This window comes from Monodelphis domestica, chromosome 5 (assembly GCF_027887165.1).
Source record: "Monodelphis domestica isolate mMonDom1 chromosome 5, mMonDom1.pri, whole genome shotgun sequence".
In the NCBI taxonomy this organism is placed as follows: domain Eukaryota; kingdom Metazoa; phylum Chordata; class Mammalia; order Didelphimorphia; family Didelphidae; genus Monodelphis; species Monodelphis domestica.
Window position 1 is genome coordinate 314,722,265 of NC_077231.1, and position 27,701 is coordinate 314,749,965.

A 27,701-nucleotide genomic window follows, 5' to 3' on the forward strand; every position below is an offset into this window, starting at 1 on the left:
TGGCAGACTTTGTGCTAAGGACTTAAATTATTATATAATTCAATCCTTAAAACAACCTATAAGGAAGTGCTATTATTATTCCCATTTATAGAGGAGGAAACTGGAGTAGGTAGAGATGAAGTAACTTGCCCAGAGTCACGGGACTGGGTTTGAATTCGAGTCTTCTGGATTCTAGGCCCAGCTCTCTCTCCAGAGCTGCCCCCAAATGGCTTCTCTGAGATTCAGTCAACTGTACTACTATTGGACCCAGGGAGGAAATGTGGTTAAGTATCCTCACTCAGGTAGAAGCCAGGCTGAATGGTTTGTCAGGCTCTTAAATACAATAGTAAGGAATTAAATCACTTAATCAGACCAACCCCTCATTCCCAAAGAGAGCTATGCAAACATCATCCAGGTTGGATTTGAGTTACAGTCATTCTCCTTCCCTCAATTCAGACTTTCTCTGCTTTCTCAATGGTATCCTTTACTCCCCTTTGGACTCTGACTGCCAGCAGCACTCCAATAGGGTACGCACAGGCCTGAAGACCGGCTTGTATTTCTGTTTCATGGGCTCTGATGGCCAGTGAGGGAAACGTCTTCCAGAGTAATAAGCCTCTGACCTGAGAGGGTCCTAGAAAGGTGTTGTCTATACCCATGAGCATCCTCATTGCCCAGGAAGCTTTGGGTTTGTGATCAATCACCTGACATTGCCTTAGAGGGGCCAGGTAACCTCTCTGCTATGGTTCACAATATTATTAACAATGTGCTCTTAATAGAGGTTAATAAAGGCAGAATTTCAAGATATACCCTCCCTTCTCCAAATCAAATTAAATTCATCTACTTTTAGGCTCACTATGGAGTTATCAGTTTAAACCACATTCACTACAAGGAACCCGGAAGCCTCAGAGCATCTGTGGCAAGGAAGGCCAAAAATAGATCTCAGGATTCTAAGGGACCTGGGGTCTCCAAGTTATCAAGGCTAGACGAGGCAATCAAACCCAAAGAGAAAGTGACTTGCACAGCCTAATAGGGCAGCAGAGGTGGCTATGAGCAGGCCGGAGTCTTTCTGGAGAGCCCCAGGACATTCTTCTAGCAGCTGCCTCCTATCTCTGCCCCCATCCACAAACAAGAGCATCACTAGCTGTACTCAGTGCAGTGGCATGAGTTTCTTTCTAATTAACTTGAGGCCCAGTCAAAGGATATGCACTTAGTTAAGTCTTCCTAAAAATGCTTAATTAATCGGTCATGGGCACCACCAAGCTTCAGATGATTCAGGTTTCCCATTCAGTGACATCCTTGACTCTTCATTTTCCCTCACACCCCACTCCATCCATTCAGTGGCTAAGTCTGGTGTATTCTTCCATCGCAAAATCCCTCACTTCTGATTTTCTCTGCTTTTCCACCACAATTGTCCTCATTCGAGCCCTTATCACCTCTCCATGGATGGTTGCAAAATCCTCCTCATTGGCTCCTTAGGCCTCTGATCTTCTTTCTTTCCCATCCAACTTCCCAAAATCAGCCAAAAGAATGTTTTTAAAGCAGTGATCAGAATTTACACTGTCTCAGTGGTTCCAAAGGACCCTAGGATCAAATGCAAACTCCTCTTGGCATAGAAAGCCTTTCACAACTCAGCTCTAATCTATCACTGCAGGCTTCTTTACAGGACTCCACCTTCACATACTCTATGCTCAACTCAAACTGGCCGCTGCCTCTTTGTAACTCACACTTGATCTCTCACTACCCACCTGCTGTCTCCTTTATTTGGCACAAGTTGCTTGTAGCTCTAGGCCTGGAATAACCTCATCCCACTTGCCTCCATGTCTTAGAATTCACAGCTTTTTGCCAAGTTCTGCAAAGCTACATCCCACATCCCACATGAGACCTTTTCTGCCCCATCCCCCTGGCCCATGCCACCTCTCCCTAATACTACTTATGTGCACTTTTCCCCCCTCCAATGGAAAATGAATTCCTATTTTAGTTTTATACTAAGAAATGGACTAGTCTCTGCATATTCTTTGACCCAGAGAACATCCCACTGCTAGATATATATTCCAAGGAGTTGACAAAGATGAAAAGGTCTTATGTATGCTAAAATATCTATAGCAATGTTTTTTTGCAGTTACAAAGAATATATATAGAATATAAAGAATATAAAGTTGAGCTCCCATGGATTGGTGAACAGCTAAACAGAGTGTGGTATTTTGTAAAGGCAATGGGAACATTGCACCTTAAGAAATGATGACTATTTAGAATACAGAGAAGCATGTGAAGATTTAACGTGAATGGATACAAAATGAATCAATCAACAAGCAATTAAGTGCTTCTTACATTCTAGGTACTGTGCTGAGGAGAGAACAATGGTCATTACAACATAAGTGAAAAGAAAAACTAACCTTCCTCTACTGAATGGCAAACAATGTCATGGTCTACACTGGGCCCTGAACTGATTATGGATGTGAAATATTACAGATGTGGTCAGATGCTGATGATATGTGGCTTACTTAGTTATGTTGAACTATTTTCTTTTTTTCTTAATCTCTGCAGAGAAGGGCTATCTGGGGTGGGCAGCACAAAAGAGGATATATTTGGAAATGAAGCTGAAACAACATGGAGAAACTTTTTGTATTTCAAAAGTACTGATGGACTTTTGGGGGAAAAAAGTGAACTCTTTGAGAGCTAGTACTGCTTCATTTCGGTGCCTGTATGTCCAGGGCCTACCATAGTGTTTACCATATAGTAGGTCCCACATAAATGCATTTGATTAACTGAGCACATCATTTATACATCTGACATAGCTTAGTACATATTTGTATTGTCAGTGACCCTCTCTAGACAAAGGGAAAATGTTTAAAATTTTATTCATTTTTAAATCTTCCCTAATAATTTTGTTTAAAAACTAAAAGGTATGGTGCGTAAGAAAATCTGAAATTCTCATTCACATTTTCAAATGAGTAAATTGGACAATTGTGTAACTGTGAAGTTCAATAAAGTCAGTTATCCCCAATATTTGTATAGAAGGCTGGCTATAAATTCCTGAAGGGCCTTCCTTCCCATACCTGTACCCTATAGTGCTTTTCTGTAACTTTGTATGGAGGCCAATGTGATCAGCATCACCTTGGGACAGCCTGAAGGAAGCTGGCAGGCAGAGCAGAACAAGGCTAATGTGGAATAAGGCAAGAACAGCAAGCTGCCCTTCAACAACAGGAACTCCTCTCCCAGAGGGACTAAATGCTCTTCTGTCCCCACACAGAATGAACTCCAGTGCAACTCGACCTTAGAGCCAATGCAAAAAGGAAGTCCAAGATGGTTTTTACCAAACTGGTCCAACTGTAAACTGCACCTACTTATCTGACAAATAGATCAATAAGTATTTATTAGGGATCTCCTGGGTGCTGGGCACTGGGCTAGATGCTGGGGATACAAGTACAAAAAACGAAACCATCTCTATTCACAAGAAGCTTACATTCTAATGGGAGAGAGAGGCACATATAAATATAATATATATACATATACCTATAAAGTGAGTAGATACAAAGGGATCATAGATACACATACAAAGTAGTTATTAAATACTAAGCTCTCTTAAAGGGAGAAAGGTCCTTGATGAGATGAAAGGAAGGAAACCATTTCAGGCCTGGAGAACCACCAGTGCTGACACTTGGTGACCAGAGGGTTGGCCAGTTTGACTGGAATACAGAGTGAACATCCATGCTGGAAAGCAGTGTCCAAAGACACCAGAAAGATGGGTTTGGGCCTAGTAGTAGAGGGGGGCCTTAAAAGCAAAACAGAAGTAGGTATATTTGTCCTAGAGGCAAAAGGTAATCACTGGAGTTGAATGAGCAGGAAAGTCTCATCTGAGCCAGATCTGAGCTTAAGGCAAATGGTTCTGGCAATAGTAGAATGGACTGGAGTTGGGAGAGACTTGGAGCAGGAAGACCAATGAAGAGGTTGAAACAATATTCTGGGCAAGAGGTGATCAGGGAATGAATAGATGTAGCAGCTGATGATCTGGAGGAAAATGTTGCGAAGGGAAAGATCGGTGAGATCTGACAACCATTTGGCTAAGTGGGGTGAAAGGCAGAGAGTTGAGGATTATGAGAGATTCTGAAGAGATAGTTTGGAAAAAAAATAATGATGTGTTGTACATTGCTAATGCTTTCAAGTTATAAAATAGGGGTTAAGAAGCATGCTAGGAAACTTTAGAAAAATCCCCAAATCTTTGGTTACATATGTCGTACTTAATGCTCAAAACCCATCTATAGTATGAACTCAAAACAAATCCTTCAGATACTTCAATGAAACTATATAAAAGAGTGCACAGAGGAGTTCCTAAAAGTCAACCAATGTCTACTTATGCAACAAGGTAAAGAGAATGGATTAAAATAGTAGTTACTGATTTTAAGTATAACAGCTTTTAGGTTCCTCCAATGGGTATCAATGAGTCAGAAACATTTGCATGCTGGGCTCTGAGCAGAACATGGGGCAAGAGGACTTCTCTAAGCTTCATGAAGGTGTCTATTATTCATTTTTGGTTCTCCAGAGTGCCTTCTTATGTAGCAGGCATTCAAATGCTTCTTCAGTGAATGAACATTCACCTAGTAAGAGTCGATTCAAACCCTATATCACTTCATCTCTTATATACATCCAACAATTTATCACTTACACCAAGATAATCACTAGCCAGTACTAGAAGTAGAGCCGCAAAAGATTAACTTTTGGCAAGAACAGGAAACACTCTTGTCCAACCTCCTGAACAGGCCTCGTGCCATAGGGAACACATTCAATGGTCACAAACAACTCAAATTTATAAACTGCTGAAAGGTTTACAAAGTGTTTTATGTACATTATTTCACTTGAGTCAAGGAAAAAAACAGATTATTAAGTAAAATTTTCAACTCCAGCCAGACTGAGTTGCAAAAGTTGATTTTAAAAGTTCCAAACTCACTCAATACTGCTACCCTTTGTACTATTTTGGACTGTGTCTAGGAAGTGGGTAATGAAACCAAGGTCTTCAAATACAAAAGGTCTCTGTGAATTGTCAACTATAAGAGAATTGCATCCATACAGTTTTGGTTCACTTTTTTCAAGAGAAAGATTATTAAACATGATAATATTTATTTCAAGGACTTATCGAAATGGGCCTCCTTATCTAAAATGGTTGAATATATTATTATAATAAAGACACTAAAAACTCCATTAATTCAGAATTCACCAGTTGGGTTCAAGTTTATGTTCCCTAAGAAAACTGCTTCTTAGATTAAAATATTAATTTGTACTAACAAGGAGGTGGTAGATCAAGTTTAAAATACTAAAAAGAACTTCCCAAGGACATTTGCATGTAAACTAATTACAAATCCAACCTATTAAGGAAAACAGGTTTGCCCAGAAGGCAAACTAGTGCCCCACAGCAAGTGTCTGAATGGATTTAAAGCTAACTTTAGAAAGTTACCAAACTCCATTTTTGTACAAAATATCCCCAACTCCATACTAACCTTCTCTTTTTTGGCTACTACAAATTAGAGCAGTCTTCTGCACTGTCTACCACAAAGAAAAACTGAAGAAGAAACCAGAGTCCTACTCTTGGGACATCAACATAGGCAGGCACACAATGACAGAGTGTGGCTGAAGACAGAATTCTGTAAATCCAGCCTGTCTGGGGAGGGCCCTACCCTATCTACCGTAAAGATAAAATTCTTTCCCGACCTCCATTTTGGCAGAAAAATGATCCTAGAAGTTGATCCACAAATCTGTAGCTAAATCTGGTCGGCTCTCCCACCTGCTGCCATTTGTTGATTTCAGAGGACAACCCAGGGCATGGACAACCAGACCACAAACATGAGCCCTCCTGGCCAACTTTAAATGTGTTCTGGGACCCGATAGCGGAGGAGTCTTCAAAATCCCCAACACACAATGAACCCCAGGCTTATTTTACTCCTCCAGTCTCCACTGGGCACTCTCAAGGATGAGTCTCTGCCAGGAGTGGAGGCTGGACTCTGACTACAACTGCTTAACAGTGAACATCAAGCGTGGAGGAGAAAGCCAGTGCTTAGCCTGGGCATTACTAATGGATCCAGAACTCCAAGCGCTCTTAACAATTTCTTTCCAGTCCCTGTGCTGCAAAGAAAAAGAGAGGAAAATCCTGAACATGGAGAATCCTGCCAAAGTGAAGTAAGTGGGCACAGCGGTCATTAGGGACGACGTTGAAGGAGTTAGCAGTTTTCAGATTTATTTGTACTGACCATCTTTCTGCTCCCCTCTAACAAACAGAAGAGTTAGCACAATTCTCAACAAGGGCTGCGATTCTGACAAATGCCTAAAGCGACGGAAGGCGATGCGGTCTGTCTGGGACTTACCGGCCACACTAGTGATTGTCACTGGAACTCCCTGCACTTGGACACCCGCAGCCCCCAGGTTGGCCACGCTCACCGTCTGAAGGTTAGGCACGGATGCCAGCTGGGCAGTGTTCAATGTTATTGGGGCCCCAGCCACAGCCACTGGGGCAATCTGGGCAAGAGCTGTGCCACCACTTGAAGACACTGGGGTGATGGTGAGTTGTTGGGGTAAGCCAGCATTCTGAACTTGCAAGTTGGGAAGGCTCTGAATGTTCTGAACCTGCACAGTCTGCCAACTGATCTGCCCTGATGGGGTTAAGGTTGGTGCTCGGATAAGCACCTGAGTTGGACTTACAGCCTGAAGCTGGACATTCTGCAGAGGCTGCTGCTGGATGGTCTGTAGGGTCTGTCCTGACTGCAGCTGAAATGACTGAGGTGGGATGGCCTGAATAATCTGCTGCTGAGGCTGCTGGATCTGGATCTGCTGCAAGATGGGCTGCCCTACAATCTGCACCTGTTGGAGGGAGCTGGCCTGTTCCTGCTGTGGTGCAGCAGCCGTGTTCTGAAGGCCATTAGGCTGCAGCTGACCAGAGTTCTGGGCTTCCGATTCAGGAACAGGGGGCTGAGGCTCTTCCAAGGCCCGTTCTGAAGCACTGGCATACTGGCCCGAGTCCACTGAGCTCACTAAGGGGTCACTACTGGTCAGAGTTGTTGAAGCAGTGGACGCCGGGCAGGTGGTGGAGGAGGAGGAGGGCGACTCGGGCATGGTACTACTGGCAGAAGCAGTGGTGGTAGGGGGGGTGGGAGTCGGGGTAGACACTAACTGATTCCCATTGGGTGCCCCGCCATCAGCAGCCGACTGACCCATTTGGCCAGATCCACCCCCAGCAGCCACGTTGTTGATCACAGGCAAGGCTAGAGTCACTCCTCCAATATTGATAGGCAAAGTGGTCACAACCTGAGCCTGAGCACCTGGAATTGTCTGAAGCTGCAACGGGATGGAGACCCCAGGCCGAATTTGGACCGGCACCGTCTGATTTGCCAGGTTTTGAGCAAGAATATTCCCAGAAGCTGTCCTGTTAGCAGCCGTAAGGATCGCTTGATTATTCCCTGCAGGAATGAGCTGGATTTGGCCCTGCAAATCCTGCAGGGATGTGGCATTGCCCGGGTTGATCTGGATCTGCTGGCCTTCCACAGCCTGCAGTTGGGGGATCACTTGGTACTGGACGTTGCCGCTGGGGTTCTGGACCTGTATGACCTGGAACTGGCCTGAAGAGGAGGAGGAGGAGGAGGAAGGCTGGCTGGGCTTGGCCTTGGTCGGGGAGTTCTCATTGGCGCTGCTGGTGGAGCTGGCCGAACTCGAGGCTGCCTGGGACACGTTATTCTCCTTCGAGGAGGGAGGTGTAGCGGTGACCAGTTGCCAAGCATTTCCAGCGAGCTGCGTGGTCACCAGCTCCAGTTGCTGGGGCTGATTCTGAAGCTGCACCAGCCCCTGGCTTGGGTCAATGATAATCTGCTGCTGCCCGGAAGCTTGATTTTCACCAGGAGTCCCTATTTTGCTGCAAGTGGCTGCCAGGAGAGCCAGAGGAGAAGGCTGAGAGTCCTGCCCACAGAGGGGATGGAAGAAAAGGGGCGGGTTTAGTAGAGACCAGGAGGGGGAGAGCTTTTTTTGACAGTTCTAAATATCCAAACCTACCCAGGAAGTGGCAGAAATCAAAGAGTGCTTTGAACAACAAGACTTAGAGACCCGAGAAGCCTGAATGAGGAAGTGGGACCTTCTGTGGCCCGAGCTCTAACCAGGAGGGTCAATCACTGGAAAGTTTCTGGAGGCGGGGGAGACTACTTTAAGAAAACAAAACTGGGGAGGGGGGATCTCCCTCCAGGGCTTTTAGATGTTAATTTTTAAACCAGCCCCAGGATCCAGGAACACACAACCCTCGGCTTACCAGCCGCCCCCAATCCTACGCCCTAACCTCTTCACCAGCTCCCCCTTCCCACTGCAGGGAGGCAGTTGCCCCTTCCCTAGGGGGTTGGTGGGGGAAGGAGGGAGCTTTACCTGGGAACCTGAGGTTTTGGCTTTTTTATTGTTGTTCTCCTGCTCAGAGGTCTTCCCTCCTTCGGGGGCCATGGCAGCCCCAGCGGCTGCCCCGGCCACTGCTGCTGCAGGGGGGACCTCGTCCTCCTCCTCCTTCTTCTGATCTGCAAAAACCCCCACCAGCCAGATTAGTGGGGAGTTCGCCATGGGAGTGGAGCTGCTTCCATGCTCCTGTGCAGTTATTGGGGTTCATCATGGGGGTGGGGTCCCTTCCTCTTCAGTTGTTGGAGTCCCTCCCTTGGCCCCCCCCATCCGTTCTCTTATCCCTCCCTCAGCCCCCCGCCGTTCTCGGGGTCCATTCTCCGGATGGGGTCCCAAGGTCGGCCCCCAGCTGTTCTCGGGGTCCATACTCCAGATGGGGTCCCACGGTCGCCACCCCCCCTCCGCAGTTCTCGGGGTCCATCCTCCAGGTGGGGTTCCTCCCTCCCCAGGGCGGGAGGCACGGCGGCAGCGGGCAGGCAGGCGGGCCCGGCCGGCGGGGAGGAGGGCCGAGCGCTCGGAACGTGGTTGGAAACCCGACCCCTCGGCTCCAGAGCAACACCCAGAAGGCGGCGGCAGCCGGGCTCCACGGCGGAGACAAAACCCGGGCGGCCCGCCCCGCGCGGGCCGCCGCCGCCCCCGGCCCCTCCTCCGCCTCCTCCCCCTGGAGCATCCCGCCCGGCCCGGCCCGCCCGGCCCGCGCGGCCCCTGAACGTACCGCTCATCCCGCATTCACGGCCGGCGCGGCCCGAGGGCGGGCGGCGGGCGGGGGCCGGGGCCGGGCCGGGGCGGGGAGGGGAGGGCCGGGCGGGCCGGGCCGGGCGCCCGCCCGCGGGAGGAGGAGGAGGAGGAGGAGGCGGAGGAGGTGGCGGCGGAGGAGGAGGAGGAGGAGGAGGAGGAGGGCGACGACAAGGAGGAGGAGGCGGCGGCTCCTGAGGCTCCGGCGGCTCCGGCCCGCCCGGCCCGGCTCTGGGCGCAGGCCCGCCGCGGGGCTGTGGCGTAGCAGCTCCTCTCTCCGCCCGGGCCCCGCGGACTCGCGCCTGATTGACAGCGGCGGCGGCGGCGGCGGCGGGGGCGCGGGGAGCCGGCGGGGCCGAGCGGGGGCGGGGCCGGCGCGGGGCGGGGCCGCGCGCACAGCCTCTTGCCCCTCCCCCGGTCCTCCCCGCGCTCGCGAGGCCACCGCCCAGGCCCCGCCCCTGGAGCGCCGATTGGCCGCCGCTGCGCCCCCGCCCCCTCCCCCGTGCCTCGTTCTCGTTCTTGCGCTTGGCCTTCTTTCTCTGCCCTCAGCCTCGCCCCACAACCCGGTCTGCCCGCTGCCCTGCGCGAGCGCCCTGCTCCGTGGCCTCACACCACAACGAGCCCCTCCGCGGGAGAAAAGACTCACACACCTCACCGAGCAGGGTAGAAAGTGGAGCGCCCCGCCCCGCCCGCTCCGGCAGTAGAGGGCCCCGCCCCCGCGAGTGCAGAGCGAGCGTGGCTCCCGCAGGCACCTCCCGCCTCGGCCGCCTCTTTCTCCTAGCGGGCTTTTTATTGGCCGAGACCCAAGTGACGCGTGCTGATTGGCGGGGACGGGAGGGCGGGAGCGTAGGGGGCCGGCGCGAGGCGGTCTGTCCGTTGTCGTGCAGTAACGGCTCGTGACGACAGCGGGGAAGGCCACGCGCGCGCGCTCAGGAGAAATGGCGCGGGGACGCGCGCGCGCTCAGGAGGGGGCGGCGGCCGAGGCGACCCAGCCAGGCGGACACGCACGCACGCAGGCACGCCGCCGCGAGCCGCGAGCCCGAGAGCGCGAGCGGGGGGCGGGGCGGGCAGGAGCGGGCGCGCGGCAGGGGCGGCGCGCAGGCGGGCGGCAGGGCGGGGCCGACCGCGGTGGGAGGTGAATGGACCAAGGGGAGCGGCCGGGCCGGTGGAGGCCTCGGCCTATCCTAGAGAGGCCCGCCCTGCCGCTGGGGACCGCAGCCCGGCCCCCTCGGGCCCCTAGGGAAACTGAGGTTGGGCCGGAAAGTGATTTGCACTGTGGATGCTGGGCGAGGTTGAGGGTTCTAGATCCTGGAGTCCAGTTCCATATCTAGAGATCCAGATCCATCTTACAGTCTAGACTCTTCCCTTAGAACCCTGGTGTGCTTGAGGCGCAAGGAGACCTATCCCTTCCCTTCCCGAAACGGGAAACTGAGGCACCGAGGGCCAGAGGGGGCTGCCGCGGTGTCTGAGCCAGGAGGTGGCCGCAGCCCCGTCCCCAAGCCGGCCGATTTCCTCGCCCTTGAAGGGGATTTTCATAGGCTGACCAAGGAGAAAGAGGAGGTTCAGGTTGTAGGGGCCTGTTTCAGCAGGAGCTATGGGGCAGGTGAAGCCCGCCTTCTTGTGGTCACCCGAGACAGGGCTCAGTTCTGTCCGTCTGTCCTGAGTCATGGCGGTTCCAGGATCCTCGGGCTGGGACCCACATTAAATCCCTCTTTCCCCCCCCCCTTCCCCCCCCCTCCAGTTTCCAGGTGCCAGGAAGCCAGAGGAGCTCCGGGGTAGGTAGACCTCCCTTAGAGGAGCTCCGGGGTAGGTAGACCTCCCTTAGAGGACCCTAAACCAGGTTTGATTGTCCATCAGGCCAACCATGAGAGGAGGGCCCACATTAAAGCCTTCTCTCCTACACTACCCTCAGTTTATGGGTGGGGGGAGCAGAAGGGGCTGGGGAGGGGGCAGAGTTCTCAAGTGATCCATCCATCCCTGGCCATCTCTCTTCTGGTCTGAGCAGTGTGGTACACTGGGGCAGGAGCCTTGGACTCGGAATCCTCTGACTCCCAGGTTCTCCTACTTCGGAGTTAGCCGGAGACTCCTCGAGGTCATCTTGTAGTTTCTCTGGGTCTGCTTCATCCCTACTAACACAACCTGGAGCAAGAGGATCGAATTAGGGACTTGGTGTTCAATTTCCATTTTATTAAAAAAAAAGTTAGCAAATAAAAGGTTCATTTCCATATACGTTGTAGAACAAGAGAGGCTTGTGCTTGAGATTCTGAATAATACTGGATACAGAGCTTGCTTTTTCTGTATAAGAGGTTCTATAGTATACAATAAATTCAGCTCCTAACTCCTGAAGCTGTCCTTTGGCTGTGATTCCTTCTGGCCTCCATTGAAGTAGTTTATATGCAGTGATGGGTTGACTTTAAAGCTTTAAATATTTCTCTCAATACATAAAAAATGACAACAGAAATCAACTATGTTTAAAGTTACCCCAATTTTTTTTTTTAATTCCTGGACAGTGCCTGGCAGATATAGAGAGAGCTTCTTGAATGTTGATTTTATATGAATATTTCTCACTTAAACTTATGCAAGTGCAAAATTTTATGAAAAAAAATTCAAAGCAATGTACCAAGCACAATGAAAACATAGACCCCACCCCAATAGAATTTAAAAGCCTGCAGGTAGTTTGGAAGAGGTCAGAGATGAAAGAATTAATGATTGATTCCAAAAGAAGGCCTGCCCTTACACAGAGGCGATATTTGAGTTTAATGGGCCTTAAAAGACAGGGTTTCAGAAGGTAGAGGTGGAAGGGCAGCTATTGCAGGAAGAGGCAACATTGCAAGGAGGGGACCAGAATCCAGAAAGAATCAGACCTGTACTAGGGACAGGGAATAGGCCTGTTTGGCTGGAGCCTTGCCCAGGTGTGGGGGCAGAGCCAAGGTGATGTCATGGAATACAATTAGCTCTCTCTTTTACATTTTATGGAGCTATAGGCTTTACAAAGCACTTTCTCCTATATTCTCTCTTTTGATCTTTACTACAGCAGGGCAGGTGTTATCCTCCTCCTTTGCAGATGAGCAAACAGGCCCATGAGATGAAGTAACTTGTCTGAAGTTCCCTGGCTAGAAAGTGGTGGAGAAAAGCTAGATTGGATCTTCTAACTGCTAGGCCAGTTCTTGTAGGAGTTAATAAATGAACAAGTGAAAGAGCCTTTATTGAGCGCTGGGGATACAAATAGAAAAATCAGGGCCTGCTCTCAAAGTGCCTCCAATCTGATAGGAGGGACAATGTTTCAGAAAGCGTTCAGTTTCAAGACATATGCCTGGCCCTTAGGGCTAAAGCAAAGCAGATCTTAATTCATCTTCTTCAGTGTCACCTTTACTGAAGAAAACATTGCAATTTCTGCTATTGAACTGTTTGACAGAGGCAAGGACTTTGGTGATGAGAACATTTTTTTCCATGATCTTCATTAGCTGTGCCTGCAACTCCTCTAGGAGCAGTTACCAGATCATCTATCTCTCTTCTGGGCTTGCTTCCCTGGGATGCTAGTGAGAGGGATGGGGCTAGGAGCAGGACTGGAGGTCTGGCTGTCACTCCTAGGGCTCTTGGGCTTACCTGTCCCATACTGCCTCTTGCCTGTCCTTCAAGAAGCCCCTGCCCCACTGCTTCAGCTAGGCTGGCCTACCTGCCCCATTCACTCAAATCCTCCAGGCTTTTGGAACATTGGTACAGTACCTTTGCAAAGGCTCAAAAAATTCCCCTCTTCTGAGAGCCTACCCAGTTCCTTGCTTAAACCTGCCCCCCAACCCAGAATTCACCATATTGACAATTATTTCCTGAGATTTGCTAGAGTAAGAGATGAAGCATTTCCCCCTTTTTGTTCAGATAATGGCAACATTGGCACATTGCAAGTTGTGTCTGCAAAACAAAATTATTCCAATAAGGAATTACATCATGCTATCTCTGCCACTGAGAATGGCTGTACTATGCCAGAGAATTCAGGCTTTAGAATTTTCTGCTGAACTGTATGATGGGTGATTGGTATATCTATGTAGAAACATGACCATGTATATGCACATGGAGGCAGTCAGTATGTATGTATCCATATGTGTGTATAGCTGTAGTTGGAGAATTTCCTCTTGCAAAGTTCAGAGAAAGTCCATGGAGAAGAGGTTGGTTGGCTCTCAGAGATTATTAAGTCACAGAGAGATCTATAAAAGGGATAGAAGCATTCTAAAATGGGCACTTAGGTATCTGCCCACTTTGATCTTAGATAGAAGAGTAAATGGGAGTAAGGATACAGGAATTAGCCACTGGTCTACAATACTCTGCTGCCTCATTTGCCAGAAGACCAGACCATTATTGAAGCTATTTCCTTGACCCATCACCAAAGACTGGACCCAGGGAATGACTTGCCAAATAGTCCATTCAATGATAAATCTAGTATATTATTACCTAACTGTCATCTGTACATGCATTAGGCTAGTTTTTGTTCACTCTGATGCTGAAGATGCTGACCTCACTACTGAAGTACTGAATTTGATTATTATAGCTTGTGATGACCGAAAGTAATCAAGGATTATGCTTTCCTGCATAAAAGTTAAGAATTGGGCTGAAGCCTGAGAAATTATGTGGAACTATCATTTAGCACATACCCTCCACAGGGCAGAGATGATTGGGATGCTCATTACCTGAGTACTGATTTGAATTGAGGGAATGCCAATCAATAAGTCAACAAACTAAGGTCCAGGGATACAAGGAAAAAGAAAAATAGTTCTTGCTCTCAAGGAGATTATATTATCCTATATATAATAGAGGAGACTGTAAATATAGTCACACCATCTATAAAATGAAGGAATTGGATTAGATGATCTCCAAGTACTCTTTCAAGCATATATTCTTATAAAGAGAATGCTGGATTTGAAGTAAAAAAGATCTGAGTTCAAATCCCACCTTGGACACTTTTTAGATATGTGACTATAAGAAAGTCTTATGTCATAGGGTTTAGAACCAGAGGGAAACTTAGAAGTCTTCTGTTCAACCATTGTCTTATTTTCCAGATAAGGAGGCTCAAGTGACCTCCTCAAAGCTGGACTAGTCCTAGGTGGCCAAATTTCAAAAGAAGATTTTCTGACTCTAAATCTAGCCTTGTACTCACCTGCACTATGAGCCCTAGTTTGTCCATTTTACAAGTGGGATAACAATACCTCCAGTATCTACTTCTCAAGATCATTTCAAATTCAAATGAGGTGATGTATATATGGTGACTGTTTCTGTTGGCATATGATGCTGGCCCTCAAACCTCTTATGAACAAATTAGCCAGGAGTATTTATTGGAATTGATATTTTGATTCTTTGGTCCCTAGTGAGACTGCACGTAAGGGGGTACAGGTGTGGTGATGAACTGTACCCCCATAGAGAGCACTTGACCAATTGAGATGGGAGCACTGCAGTGCCAAGGACAAATTTTTCTTCCTTGGGGCAGGCATAGCTGTGAAAAGTCATCTGAATAAACAGATCTTGTCACCTTCAGCTACAAGAGTCCACCAGGCTTGCTTTTGTGGGAAGGTAGTCTTTACTTATGCTTGTTCATTCTGTATATAGTTCTATATCACCTTGTCTCCCCATTCAAATGTAACTTGTTGGCAAGTGTGAACTGTTCACATTTCATACTTGTAGGCCCTGGGCCTAGCCCAATGACTTGGCCCCTGACTTGGTATTCCACGCACATTGAGGAATGATTCCTTCTAGATTGGTCAGGGACTCAGGAAGGGACAATGAGCTTTGACAATAGATTTGCGTGTTAAAATGGCTTCTTTCCGGCTTTATTTAGCAAAGATTTTGGAACCTATCTTATCTAACCCTCTCATTTGGCAAATGAGGAAACTGAGGCCCACAAAGATTTGGTGATTTTCTCAAGGTCACATAGGGTCACCCCTTGGCACTAGGCCATACTCTCTCTCTCCTTTCACATATTTATTCTGTGTTGCAGCCAGGAGTGTGCTAGTGAATATGTAACAGCTGGCACGCTGAGAACAAAATGTGCCTGGGACACACTTAAAAGTTTCATCAGAATTATTCCCATTTCCCCATCATTCTCTCAAGTCTACATCATCAACCAAATGATAATCCAGCCTGATTCTTAGCATTCATCCATTTCTGAGGCAGAAACTCCCAGTGAAAATGGACCCATCCATTGAGCCATCCAAGCTGCTCTGACCCAGACCTGTCTCCAGCCAGTCTGGGCTGCTGGTTATTACTGGCTGCCATTGTTCTTGGCTTGCCAAGGGTGGGGATGAGGGTCTGTGCCAGGCTCTAGATTCTGCTCAATATTAGCCATTGCTGCTAGGAAGACAGAGAAGTCATCAGGACCAGGTTTCACACCTAACGCTGGAGAGATGGAAGTTGACTAAGAGGAGACAAAGAGTCAGGAGAAGGGACAGCATGAGCATGGATCCTGGTGCTGGCACACAGTGACCACAGAACCACAGGCTGTGGGCTTGTGGCCCCTCCTCGCCTCAGTTTCCTCATCAGCAGAACAGAGCTAATAAAAGAATATGCTTTAAGACTGCAGTGAAGAGCAAATGAGAGCCATTGTCCCCAGAGTCCTGGGAGACATCAATTAGTATCAAGCCCACCCTTAGGAACTGGGTGACTAGACCTTCATCCTGAGAGTTGCTGAGGCGGCTGTGGTGAGACACTCTTGGGCTGAGGGTCACTGATTTGGGGGGCCCCCATCTAGTCTAAACTGATTTTACATGGGGGAGAGAAGAGTGACTTGCTTAAAATCACAGGCGGAAGAGTTAGAATTCAAACGCAGGGCCCTGGATTCTGTATCTAATGCTCCTTCTTTAAACACAAATGAACAAACAGATACATTTGCAAGTCCTGCTGGGGACACGTAGTCTCTTAACTCCAGGGCCCTCAGCAGGCTACACATTGCAGATGAGATGCCCATTGGCATCTGTGCAAGGAATTGCCATACCAGGAGTACCCCAACCCCTAAATAAATAATCATCAATCTGGTGAAAGAACAAAACCTCAAAGGCTTTCTTTGGGCCTCTCAGTTCACTGCTAAGTAAGCAGCCTGCCCTAACCTCTCTTTCTCTGTCCCTTCCTTCCCTCTCCCATCTCACAAAGTACCTTCTGATTAAAAAAAAAAACACATTCCAGAAAACCAGCTAATGCCATGATTGTGTCTCCCAGGACATGCAGTTTTCCAGTTTTGCAGTTTAGCATTTGTTAACAGAAAGGAAGGATGAGTGCTCTAATTTCAGTAACTGGAACCAGTCTTATCCATTGTATTTCACCTAGATTTTGTTGCCTTAGAATATTTTCTTCATTTACATTGTTAAAATAATTGTATATATTGTTCTTTGTTGTTGTTTTTTTCATTCTGCAAGAGTTCAGGCAAGTCTTCTCAGATTGCTCAGAATTCTGATTCATTATTCTTTATGCCAGTGATCTCCAAACTTTCAATTACTCAGCCTCCCAAGTAAAAAATGTCGAAGATCAGGCTTCCAATTTGTGTTTATTTATAAATTGTGTCCATGTACTACCATTCCACTATACTATGTACATTATGAAACACATACAAAGTAGAAATTCAAAAAGGATGAAATAAATACTTCAATAATTTGTATTTTACTTATTGATGATGTAAAATCATTTTGCTCTCACTGAAAACCTTTTTTGATCATGCTTCATTTTGAAAATCTTGATTTAGCACTTTGTGATTCAGGGACTCAAAGGTCTGGTTCTAAGAACAGCAGATTTTCAAACTTGACTTTTAATAGCTGCCATAGCTAAGGAAGTGATCTCATAATTGAGGTTAGGTCCCAGTGAAAGAAGGACAACACTGGCAGCATTTTCTAAATGATGATACTCCTATCCATCAATTACATGAAAGCTTTTGTTGAAATGCTGCTGGTAAATTTTCATCTTTCCTGATGCCAGGGAAGAGAGAACATGAACCAGTGGGTAACTGGGGCTGGAGATGGGTCCAAAGGTGAGATGATTTCAGGGGAGGAGAAGGAAGTTGTGGCTGCAGGGATGGCAGGCTGTCTGGGTAGGTTATGGTTTCTTGTTAGTAGGGGGTTTTTCTCTTTAGCTTTCAATCTGCCAAATGGGGAGAAGGGCAGCAAAGCTGAGAAACTTCTCTGCTTAGATTCTTGATCTCCAATCTTGCCTCTTACTACTTCTCTCCTACCTTGTCAGCTGTGGTTTCTTTTTGGCCTGACCTGAGCCTTCCATGTTTTCTCAGAGAAAAAAAAAGAGAGGATCTCAGGCAGATAACAAGGAGACCCATGAAGTGTACTTGTTGCTACTGATATGGAGGGCAGGAAAGATTAGGGTAAATCAGCCTGCCTGGCTGCCTCTGAAGCTTTGTAGATTCGAGACCACTGACCAGCATTGTTCAATTCTTTTTAAAAAATTAAATTAATTCATTTGTTAGTTACATTAAAGTCCCTATGCATGTGTATATCTAGATCTATATCTCTACACATATGTATATATCAAACTATGCCTTACTTGTTTATTTATTTATCAGTTCTTTCTCTGGCAGTGGACATATATGTCATTCTTCAAATAAATTTCTGTTGCTGTATATAATGTTTTCTTGGCTTTCCTTGTTTTACTCTTCATAAATCCATGTAGGTCGCTTCGTTTTTTTTTTAAATAATCTCATTTCTTGTGGCACAGTAAAATTCCATCACAATCATATGTAACTTGTTATCTCCTTGATTTCCAGTTCTTTGTCACCACAAAGTGAATTTCTCTAAATATTTAAGGACATATAGGTTCTTTTTCTTTTCCTCTATTCTCCTTCAGTATTTTTCTTCTCTTATTCATAAATCTGATAGGCAATATGTTGCCTATTTTTCTTACTTGCTTCTGATATCTCCCTTTATGTCTAGAGCATGTAAACATTTTGATCTTATTTTGATAAATGGTGTAAGATATTAGTCAATATCTAGTTTTTGCCAAACTGATTTCCAGTTTTCCATCAAATTTTAAAATAACATTTTCCCTATTATATGTAAAAACAATTTTTATTGCTAATTTTTTAATGTTTTGAGTTCAAAATTCTCTCCCTTTTTCTGACCTCTTCTTCCTTCCTTCTTTTCCTCCTTCCTTGTTCCTCCACCCCCACCCTAAGTAATCTGGCATATATTTTACATGCAGCATCACTCAGTTCTAATGTTCTCTTTGCATATCCTCAAGGATGGTCTTGTGGATTCCTTGGGTGCACACACCCCAATCCTGTGCAGGATTTCATTCAGATTTATTTACAACATGTTCTATAGCATCCCTTACCCATTAGGTACATAATTTGCTATTTTCTTTGCTCTTTCAAAGAATGAGGCAGCATATACTTTATAACATGTCGGCTTTTCCTTTCTTTTGGGTCATTTCCCTCCTTGGGGTAGTAAACTTAGTAGGGAGATTGCTGGATCAGACAGTAGGACTCACTAGTGACTTTTCTCACATGTTCCCTAATTCTTTCCCAGTTCCCTAAAGGGTGATCCGTGGGTCTCCCTCTCCTCATATGGCCCCTCCTCCAAAGTAAACTACTTCCATCCTAGAACATCTTGGCCCTTTGGGGCTAAAGCTCAGTTTTTGATATTTCTTTCACGGTCAGTGATTTTGAACTTCTTCCCATTGGTGGTTGATATTTCTTCTTTTGAAAGAGCACAACCATGACTTCTTGTCTGCTCAGGAATTAGGTCCAGCATCCTTTCCACTGTACATTGTCTTCTTAACTAGATGTGGGGCAAATCACTACCCTCCTGTGGGCCTCCATTTGCACTGTCAGCATCAGGAGTCACCTTCAGCTTGAGTCATCATCTTGACCTGCCTCTTGGAGGGAACTTGGGGGAGTGGATAGCTGGCCTTCTCTTCCTGTCTTCTGGAGAGAGTTTAATTCTGGCTGAATGTCAGTAAGTTCTGGTTGAGTAGGTCTTCTCTACCCTTTTATATTTCTCTACTTTCACTCTTTCTACCTCTTTTGTAAATAAAAGCTATTAAAGGTCACTTCAAATTTGAGTAATAATACTTTAAATCATATATTTTAGTCAAACACTTAATTTTAACCTTTACAACCTCCAACAGACAGAGAAAGAGGAGGTTAATGCTGCATTTGGAAACTCATAGAATGCTTACTTGAGGTGCAAGGACTTAATCTAGATATTGAAAATAGGTAAGATTTGGAAAAGTGTGAAGTATTTTTGACAGGACCACTTTCTACCTCTGATCCCTGTGAAAGATAATATCCTATGCTGTTCTTCATGTTCTTTAACTAAGCAGAGAGGCAGATTTCTTTATTTTTTAAATAATATTTTATTTTTCCCCAATTGCATGCAAAACAATTTTTAACATTCATTTAAAAGAATTTTTTGAGTTCCAAAATCTCTCCCTCCCTGAGATGTTAAACAATTTGATAAAGATTATACATATGCAATAATGGCAAACATATTTCCATGTTAGTCATGTTGTGGAAGAAAACATAGACCAAAGGGGGAAAACCCCTGAAAAAAATAAAATAAATAAAATTTAAAAAATGCTTCAATCTTCATTCAGACTCCATCAGTTCTTTCTCTGGAGGTGGATAACGTTTTTATCATGAGTCCTTGGGAATTGTCTTCCATCACTGCATTGTTGAGAATAGTCATTCACAGTTTATCATCAAATAATATTGCTTTTAATATGTGCAATGTTCTTCCAGGTTGACTCACTTCACTTTGCATCTATTCATGTAAATCTTTCCAGGATTTTCTGAAATCATCCCATTTCTCATTTCTCACAGCACAATAGTATCCCATTATAACCATATACTACAACTTGTTCAGTCACTCCCTAATTGATGGGCAACCCCTTAACCTTCAGTTCTTTTCAACCATAAAAAGAGTTGCTATAAATATTTTTGTACAACTAGGTCCTTTTCCCTTTTAAAAAATCTCTTTGGGATACCAAACTAAAAGTGATATTGCTGGATCAAAGACTATGTACAGTTTTATTGTCCTTTGAGTATAATTCCAAATTGCTTCCCAGAATGGTTGGATTAGTTCATAACTCCACCAAAAAAGTGTCCCAATTTTTCCACCTCCCCTCCACTATTTATTATCTTCCTTTTCTGTCATACTAGCCAATCTTCTAGTTATGAGATAATACCTCAGAGTTGTTTTAATTTGCTTTTCTCTAATCAATACTGATCTAGAGCATTTTTTTCATATCCCTTTAATTTCTTCTGAAAACTGCCTGTTTATATCCTTTGAACACGTGTCAATTGAGAAATGAGTTGTATTCATAGAAATCTGACTCAGTTTGGGGCTGCTAGAAGAGTCAGTGGATAGAGAACCAGGCCTAGAGATAGGGCAGGTCTCAGGTTCAACTCTGACCTCAGACACTTCCTAGCTGTGTGACCCTGAGCAAATCACTTAAGTCCCACTGCCTGGCCACTACAACTTTTCTGCCTTGGTACTGATCCTTAGTGTCTGTTCTAAGGCAAAAAGTGGGTTTAAAATTTTTTTGATTCAGTACTCTATATTTTTGAGAAATGAGACCTTTTTTCAAAAATATTTGCTCTAACAATCATTGCCAGCTTTCTGCTCCCTTCTAATATTAGCTGCATTAGCCTTATTTGTGCAAAAACTCTGCATTTTAATATAATCAGAATTATCTATTTTACAGCTTGTAATGCTCTCTCTCTTTTGTTTTCATCATGAATCTTTCCCTTATGCATAGATTTGATAGTTAAGCTATTCCACGATCCCCCTAACTTGCTCATGGTATTATCCTTTATTTCTAAATCATGTACCCATTTTAATCTACCACTGATAAAATGTGTGAGATGTTGATCTGTGCTTAGTTGCTGCCAAACTGTATGAATGAATGAAAAAGGTTCCAAGTTATGAGAACTGGGCTGAGGCACAGGGACATCCCAACCACTTGACTTATTGGGTGTTAAACCAAAAGGATTTTGTTGTCTTATCAGACAGTGAGGACCAGGATTACCCTGAGAAGGACATACAGTTCCTCGTGAGGAGCTGATTGCTTGAAAGAAGACAGGATGATCCTCTGGAGTTTGCCTCCTAACCAGGCAGAATCTTGTCTTCTTGAGTCACATTTCTATCAGCTTTGTTGTTGTTGAGTTATTTCAGACATGTCTGATTCTGATTCTCCATGAACCCATTTGGGGTTTTCTTGGCAAAGACACTGGAGAGGTTGGCCATTTCCTTCTCCAGCTCATTTTACAGATGAGGAAACTAAGGCTATCAGGGTTAAGTGACTTGCCCAGGGTCACCCAGCTAGTAAATGTCTAAACTCAGGTATTCCAGAATTCAGAGCCAACATTCTATTTGTTGTCCCTCTATTAGCTTAGTTAGTCCATCAAGGTAAATCAGAACTCAAAAGAGGCAGCACACTGTCACTTGACACAAGTGGTGGTTCTGCAGTGGATAAAGTCTTGGAGTGTGGAAGGCCAAGAGTCCCCTCTGGACATTTGGAGATGTCTGACCGCTGGCAGCTGCTGATCCAGGGGAGGCACTGGAGGAAGAGAACTAGGTCTGGAGCCCCAGGGACCTTGTGCCACTCACTCTCCTTCCACTTTGGCCTTCCTCTCTCTGAGCCTCAGATTCTAAGCGGTCTCCTGGGAGGGAATCCCCTCGTCCCTCAGGCTGAAATCCCAGGTCCTGCAGTGAGTGAGTAGATAAGAGTAATAGTTCACATTCATTAAGATTTGCAAAATACTTGACGTGAATCATCTTAGGTGATCCTCCCAATCCCCTTCGGAGGTGTTGCTATGATTATCTCTATTTTAGAGATGGGAAAACTGAAGCAGCGAGTGTGGCTGTGTCTTTATCCAGGTCACACCACTAGGAAATGAAAGAGGTAAGAGTCAGACTCAGGTGTTCCGGGCTCCAAGACTGACAGTATCAACTTGGGCAATGTTCTAGGGTTTTGTTACGATTTTTACCATTATTAGAGTTCCAAAAATTATTCGAGCTATTTTTATAAATTGTGTTTTTATGTAAATTGCTTCTCTGGTTAATCTTCACTTAATCTAACTTCTGACCCTAATTTCTAAAAATGTTCTTTCTCAGCTTGTTCAGATGGATCTTCTTTTACTTTAAGGCCCCTCATTTACTTTTTTTGACCAAGAATGATTTGCAGATAAATAATTCTCTCAATGATCCCATATCATATGTGAAATGTTCAATATGAGGCTTTCGATTCAATTAAATAATTAGAGGGTGTTAGAGCAATCCAGATATCGGGTAGGTGGTGCCATAGTGCACAGAGCTTGGGACCTGGAGTCAGGAAGGCTCATCTTTCTGAGTTCAAATCTGGTCCCAGACCCTTACTAGTTGTGTGACTCTGGGTAAGTCATTTCATTCTGTTTGCTTCAGTTTTCTTATTGGGCCAATGAGTGGAGAAGGAAACAGCCAATCACACCAGTTTCTTTGCCAGAAAAGCCCACATGAGGTCACACAAAGTTGGACATAACTGTAAAATGACTGAATGGCAGAAATGATTGTTAGACTTTAACAACCAACTTGGGGTGAGCAGGGAATGCATGTAGCACACAATTTTAAGTTTGATCTCACTCTTAACATTTTAACTATCACTTTTTTGAATCTATACCTTGTGCCCTGATTTGGAGTGTTGGCAGATCCCTGAACCTGAAACCTGAACAATCAGGCTCTTTGGAGCCCCAGTCAGCTGGCTCCAGGACACCCCTGATTAGGAGGGAACATTGCCTAAGATTCTGACCTCCAAACTTCTAGGGCCAGCATCGTGTCCTGCATTTCTCCACTGAAGTACTGTCATCAAATTACCAGACAGTATTCTATGACAATTTTTGTGGTCATTGTTTTGGTCCCCAAACTGTGGTCAGGTTCATTTGGTTTTGATTATTCTCTAAAAATTCACGCTGATCACTGCATAGTAACTTTCTTTTATATTTGCCTGCTTAATGTGCCCAAACTTAATTAAAGGAAGGAGCTATAGAGTTAAAGATACCCGCCGCCTCCTCATTTGCTGAATGTCAGGTATGTGGACAGCTGGCACTGTATCAGACCTTAGTATCTTTCTTTCAGTGTTCGTAAGCCAGGTATTCACTTGTAATGGCTGTTCCATCATGACCAATCAACGTGTATTTCTATGATGCTGTTGTTTTTGTCTCTTCTTCTCATTCTACCAAGTCTCAGGCCTGTCCCTATCCCTAACTGAAGACCCAATAGATGGTTCTGGTGCTGCCATCTCCTTGCCATTCCACACACAGCTGGGCTGGCTTTTCATGTTGTCCTCCCCTAAGCTTGGTTTTGGCACCTGCTCCACTCTGTCCATTGCCAAAGAGCAGCAGCTGTCAGCCCATGGAATGACCTTCACCCCTGGCTCTTGGCCAGTGTGGAGCAATTGCTACTATTTAAATTGGAACTAGGCTGGGCTGGGTGGGGGCTCCACAGGCCACCACCATCACCTGTTGTTGCCCAGCCATGAGCTCCGGTGATTGACTGCTCTGACCTGTAGAATAAGCCAGCCCCAAATAGTAGGCTCTTATGTAAAGCTTACTCATCTACTCTTTGCCACAATTCCCATGATAGAATGATGAATTGTTCTTTCCTGCTTAAAGACCATAGCAGGAGAAAACAAAGAGAAGGCAGATGAATCTGGGGGCCAGGATTTCAGTTGAGTCACTGAATTATAAGAAAGTCACCTGTAAAATTAATATCTTTGATTTATCAGTGAAAGAGTATTGGATAGTCAGCGGCTTTTACTCTCGTTTTATGGGTCTCCCTTTCTTTACCTCTATGAATAATTGGGCTCAAAGTCTCTTTGGGTGGGAGAAGGTGGGAATGTGAGAATGTTCCTCGGTACCTCATGCAAAAGGGGAGGGTGGGACAAGATCTTCTCTAAATTCTCTTTTAGACTTAAGACGCTAAGATGTATTACTTTGCAGATAACAAATTTTAGCCTGTAAGTCAAAGATAGTCTACTTGGTTGTGAAGGAATGGGACAATTCATTATATTCAAAAATGTTAGGAAATGGATCAGTTTTTTAGAATAAGTATACCTGTGCAAGGCAGTGTCTTTTTGACCTTAGAGGAAGTGCCAGTCTTGATATTTAGAGTGAGAATATTAAATAATGTATCCTCCCCCCCACTGCCTGTCAAGTCCTTTACTTACATGCACTAGGGGTCCTGGGAGGAAGCCCAGAAATCATTATAGCTTACTTACCCAAGAAGTTACACATGGCATCTAAGATGGCAAGGCCTAAGAGTAAATGAGTGAGCTTAACATAAGAGCCTACTATTATCTTATCATTATCATTAGTTATATGGTATACCATGCCCTGTTGAATAATGAGGCTAGTTCTAGTAAGTCTTTTAATTGAACCTTTTAGTACCACTGAAAACTCTTGAAGACATAAATTACAAATGAATTGCTTGTCCACATCAGCAGATAGAATCTCAGCAAAATGCAATCAGTCACTGTTTTGTGCTGTTTTGTTGGAATGGAGTTTTAGACCAAAAAAATCTATGTCTCTATATCTTTATCTTTATCTTTGTCTTTGTCTTTCTCTCTCTATATCTATGTTTATGTCTATGTCTTTGTCTATGTTATTATGTTTATATTTATGTCTTTGTCCATGTCTAGATCTGTATCTATGTTTATGTCTATGTCTATATCTATGTGGGCCATTTATATCTATGGCTATATCATCCTTGTAGGTATATAAGCCTATATATGTATATATATTTATACAAATATATGCATGTATATATGTAGATAGATGATAGTGTGTGTGTGTGTGTGTGTGTGTGTGTGTGTGTGTGTGTGTGATCTGGTCTTGGCTTAAATCAGATCAAATAAGATATCTGTGGCCCATAGTATTATATATTTATTCCCTCCATCTTCCCTCACTTCCCTCAGCCAACTGGAGCTGATATAGTATTTGGCAGTTGTCTCTGTTGAATCATTATGGATGAGGTAGGAGATTAGGTTGTGAGAGGCCCTAAAGATCTTATTTAAATCATCAAAAGGATCCTGATTTGACTAGGTAAACATGCCCTACTCTCCTACTATTGTAGAAATAGTTGTGAGTTTATTATTACTAAAGGAAAACAACCACAACTAAAGGTAAAAATGTGTACCTTTACACAAAGGAGAAAAAGTCATCTCTCTAAATTAATTTTGGAAATTTGACACTGGCATTTTGTTTAAATCAATATTTTGGAAGTGAAGTCTTTTTCAAGCACAAAAAGTGAGAGGCAGTATCATTTATAGGAACAAAGAAGAGTCATTATAAACATGTGTGTGATTAATTAGATAATGCTAGCAGAGTCCTAAATAATCTGTCTAAACTTGTGGAATATCTTGATTTTTAAATCAATCTAAAAAAAAGGTAGAGTATCATGTTTATGCATTAAAAATAAAATCAGATGACCCAGCTTCACTGATTTCAAAGATAGAAGTTGGTATAAAAATGCTAGGAAGAGGCAGTACTGTTTGATCAGTCTCTCAAATGATTTGCTTATGAACTGGAACTGGAACTCAGAACTGGTGGGATACAAAGTACCTACCCACATGACCACCCTCCATCTTTACACTTCCTCTGCTAAAGTTTTTGGCTACATCTAAGGTAGGGAGTTATTTCATTTGTCGAACACCTATTTTATAAATGGGGACAACACACTAGCCGAGTTGTGACAACCAGAAACAAGGTGTTCTTTTGTTTAATGCCCAGATGCCACAGAACTCAGTGGAAACCCATCCTTTCACAGCAAGCACAAAGCTGCTTCCTGTGTGGTTGACTTCTTGATCTGTTCCCTGAGACTAGGTCATCAACCATAGCCTTAGACTCTTCGTGTGTAATCTAAAAATGTGCCAGAAAGCTAGTTTCCTTTTTTACAGAATTTGTAATCTTGTTCTGTAGCTTTGTCCTGTGTCCATCTAATTAAAAAATCTTAGACGTGTGATAGTGATCACTAATGCCATGAGAAAAATGCCATTATAACCTGCAACATTGTGGTAACCCCTTGTATCCAAAGATCAAATAATTTGTAGAACCCCCTAGAAGATTGAATCCCCAGAGCAGCAAATACTACTGCTCTCCTCTGAAGGGCTTTGGCTACTAGGACGGTTGCTTAGAGCTCCTGCCTTGTGTGGTCTCCAATGTCAATCCCTCCCCTCTAAGCCTTTTCTTCTCCAAACCACTTCAACCACTCACTGCATGACATGATCATAAGACCCTTCAGCATTCTGGTTGCCCTTCTCTGTATACTCTCTAATTTATCAGTATCCTTCCTCAAATGTGGCACCTGGAACTGAGTTAACCCAGTATCTTAGACGTGCACTGACTGGGACAGAACATAACAGGATGATTACTTCTCTGGACTTGGACTGTATTGTTCCCTTAATGTAGCCAATGATCTTTCAGCTCTCTTGGCTATCATATCTCACTGTCAACACACATAATTCTTTTTTTTCAAATGTTTTTTTTTTTCATTTACATGTAGAGAGAATTTTTGACAATTGTTTCTTGACATTTTAAAATTCAGATTTTCTCCTTTCCTTCCCCTCAGGTGATGAATAGTCTGATATAGATTATACCCATACATTCATATGATATATATTTCCATATTGCTCATGTCATGATAGAAGACACATATCACACATACAATAGAAATCAGGAAATGTATAAAGTGGAAGATGGGATGCTTTCATCAGCACTCAAATTCTAATGTTCCTTCTCTGGGTATGGATAGCATGTTCTTCATGAGTCCCTTGTGCTTGGAGACTCGCTTTGTTGATAATGGTTAGGTCTTTCACAGTTGACCATTCTATAATATTTCTGTTACTGTATAGATTATTTTCCTGGTTCTGCTCACTTCATTTTATTTCTATTCATATACGTCTTTCCAGATTTTTCTGAACTAATCCTGTTGGTTCCTTATGGTGCAATAGTATTCCATTAGAACCACATATCTCATCTTGTTCAGCCATTGTCTGAGTGATGGATAACCCTCAGTTTTGAATTTTTTGGTACCACAAAAAAGCTGCTTTTGATACAGATGGTTCTTTTTCCCTTTCCTTTGATGTTTTTGGGATACAGACCAAGTAGTGGTATTTCTGGGTCAAAGGGCTCTTTGAACCAATTTCCATATTGCTCTCCAGAATGGTTGTATCAGTTCAGTTCCACCAACAATGTATTAGTGTCATAACTTTCACATATCCACTCCAAAATTTCTTATTTTCCTTTTTGATCATGTTAGCCAATCTGGTAGGTGTGAGGTGGTATCTCAGAGTTGTTTTAATTTGTATTTAATTAATAGTGACTTGGAACATTATTTTTTCATGTAACTAGGGATAGATAGTTTTCATCTTTTTCTCTGAGAACTGCCTATTTATATATTTTGACCATTTCTCAATTGGAAAATGTTTGGTGTTCATATAAATTTGATTTAGTTCTCTACATATTTGAGAAATGAGACTTTTGTCAGAGATACTTGCTATAAACGCCCCCCCCCAATTTGTTGTTTCCCTTCTAATATTGGTTGCATTGGGTTTATTTGTGCAAATCC

The 27,701-nt window shown here is 44.3% G+C and overlaps 1 protein-coding gene across 6 annotated transcripts in view; it reads right to left on the reverse strand.

Moving 5' to 3' along the window:
- The window catches only part of SP4 (Sp4 transcription factor), a 60,054-nt gene extending 50,170 nt beyond the window's left edge, over window positions 1–9,884 (reverse strand). Inside the window, exons 1-3 of one of the 6 annotated variants that reach the window (XM_056800524.1) lie at window positions 9,774–9,884; window positions 8,368–8,510; window positions 6,333–7,914 (exon numbers count right to left, since the gene is read on the reverse strand). In XM_056800524.1, the coding sequence (XP_056656502.1) occupies window positions 6,333–7,914; window positions 8,368–8,439 (1,654 nt within the window). In that variant the 5' untranslated portion in view covers window positions 8,440–8,510; window positions 9,774–9,884. Of the gene's footprint in view, window positions 1–6,332; window positions 7,915–8,367; window positions 8,663–8,756; window positions 8,980–9,103; window positions 9,456–9,773 lie in introns of those variants that run through there. The other 5 variants (XM_056800521.1, XM_056800522.1, XM_056800523.1 and 2 more) reach the window with 5 other exon arrangements.
- Between the last annotated feature and the right edge of the window lie 17,817 nt (window positions 9,885–27,701).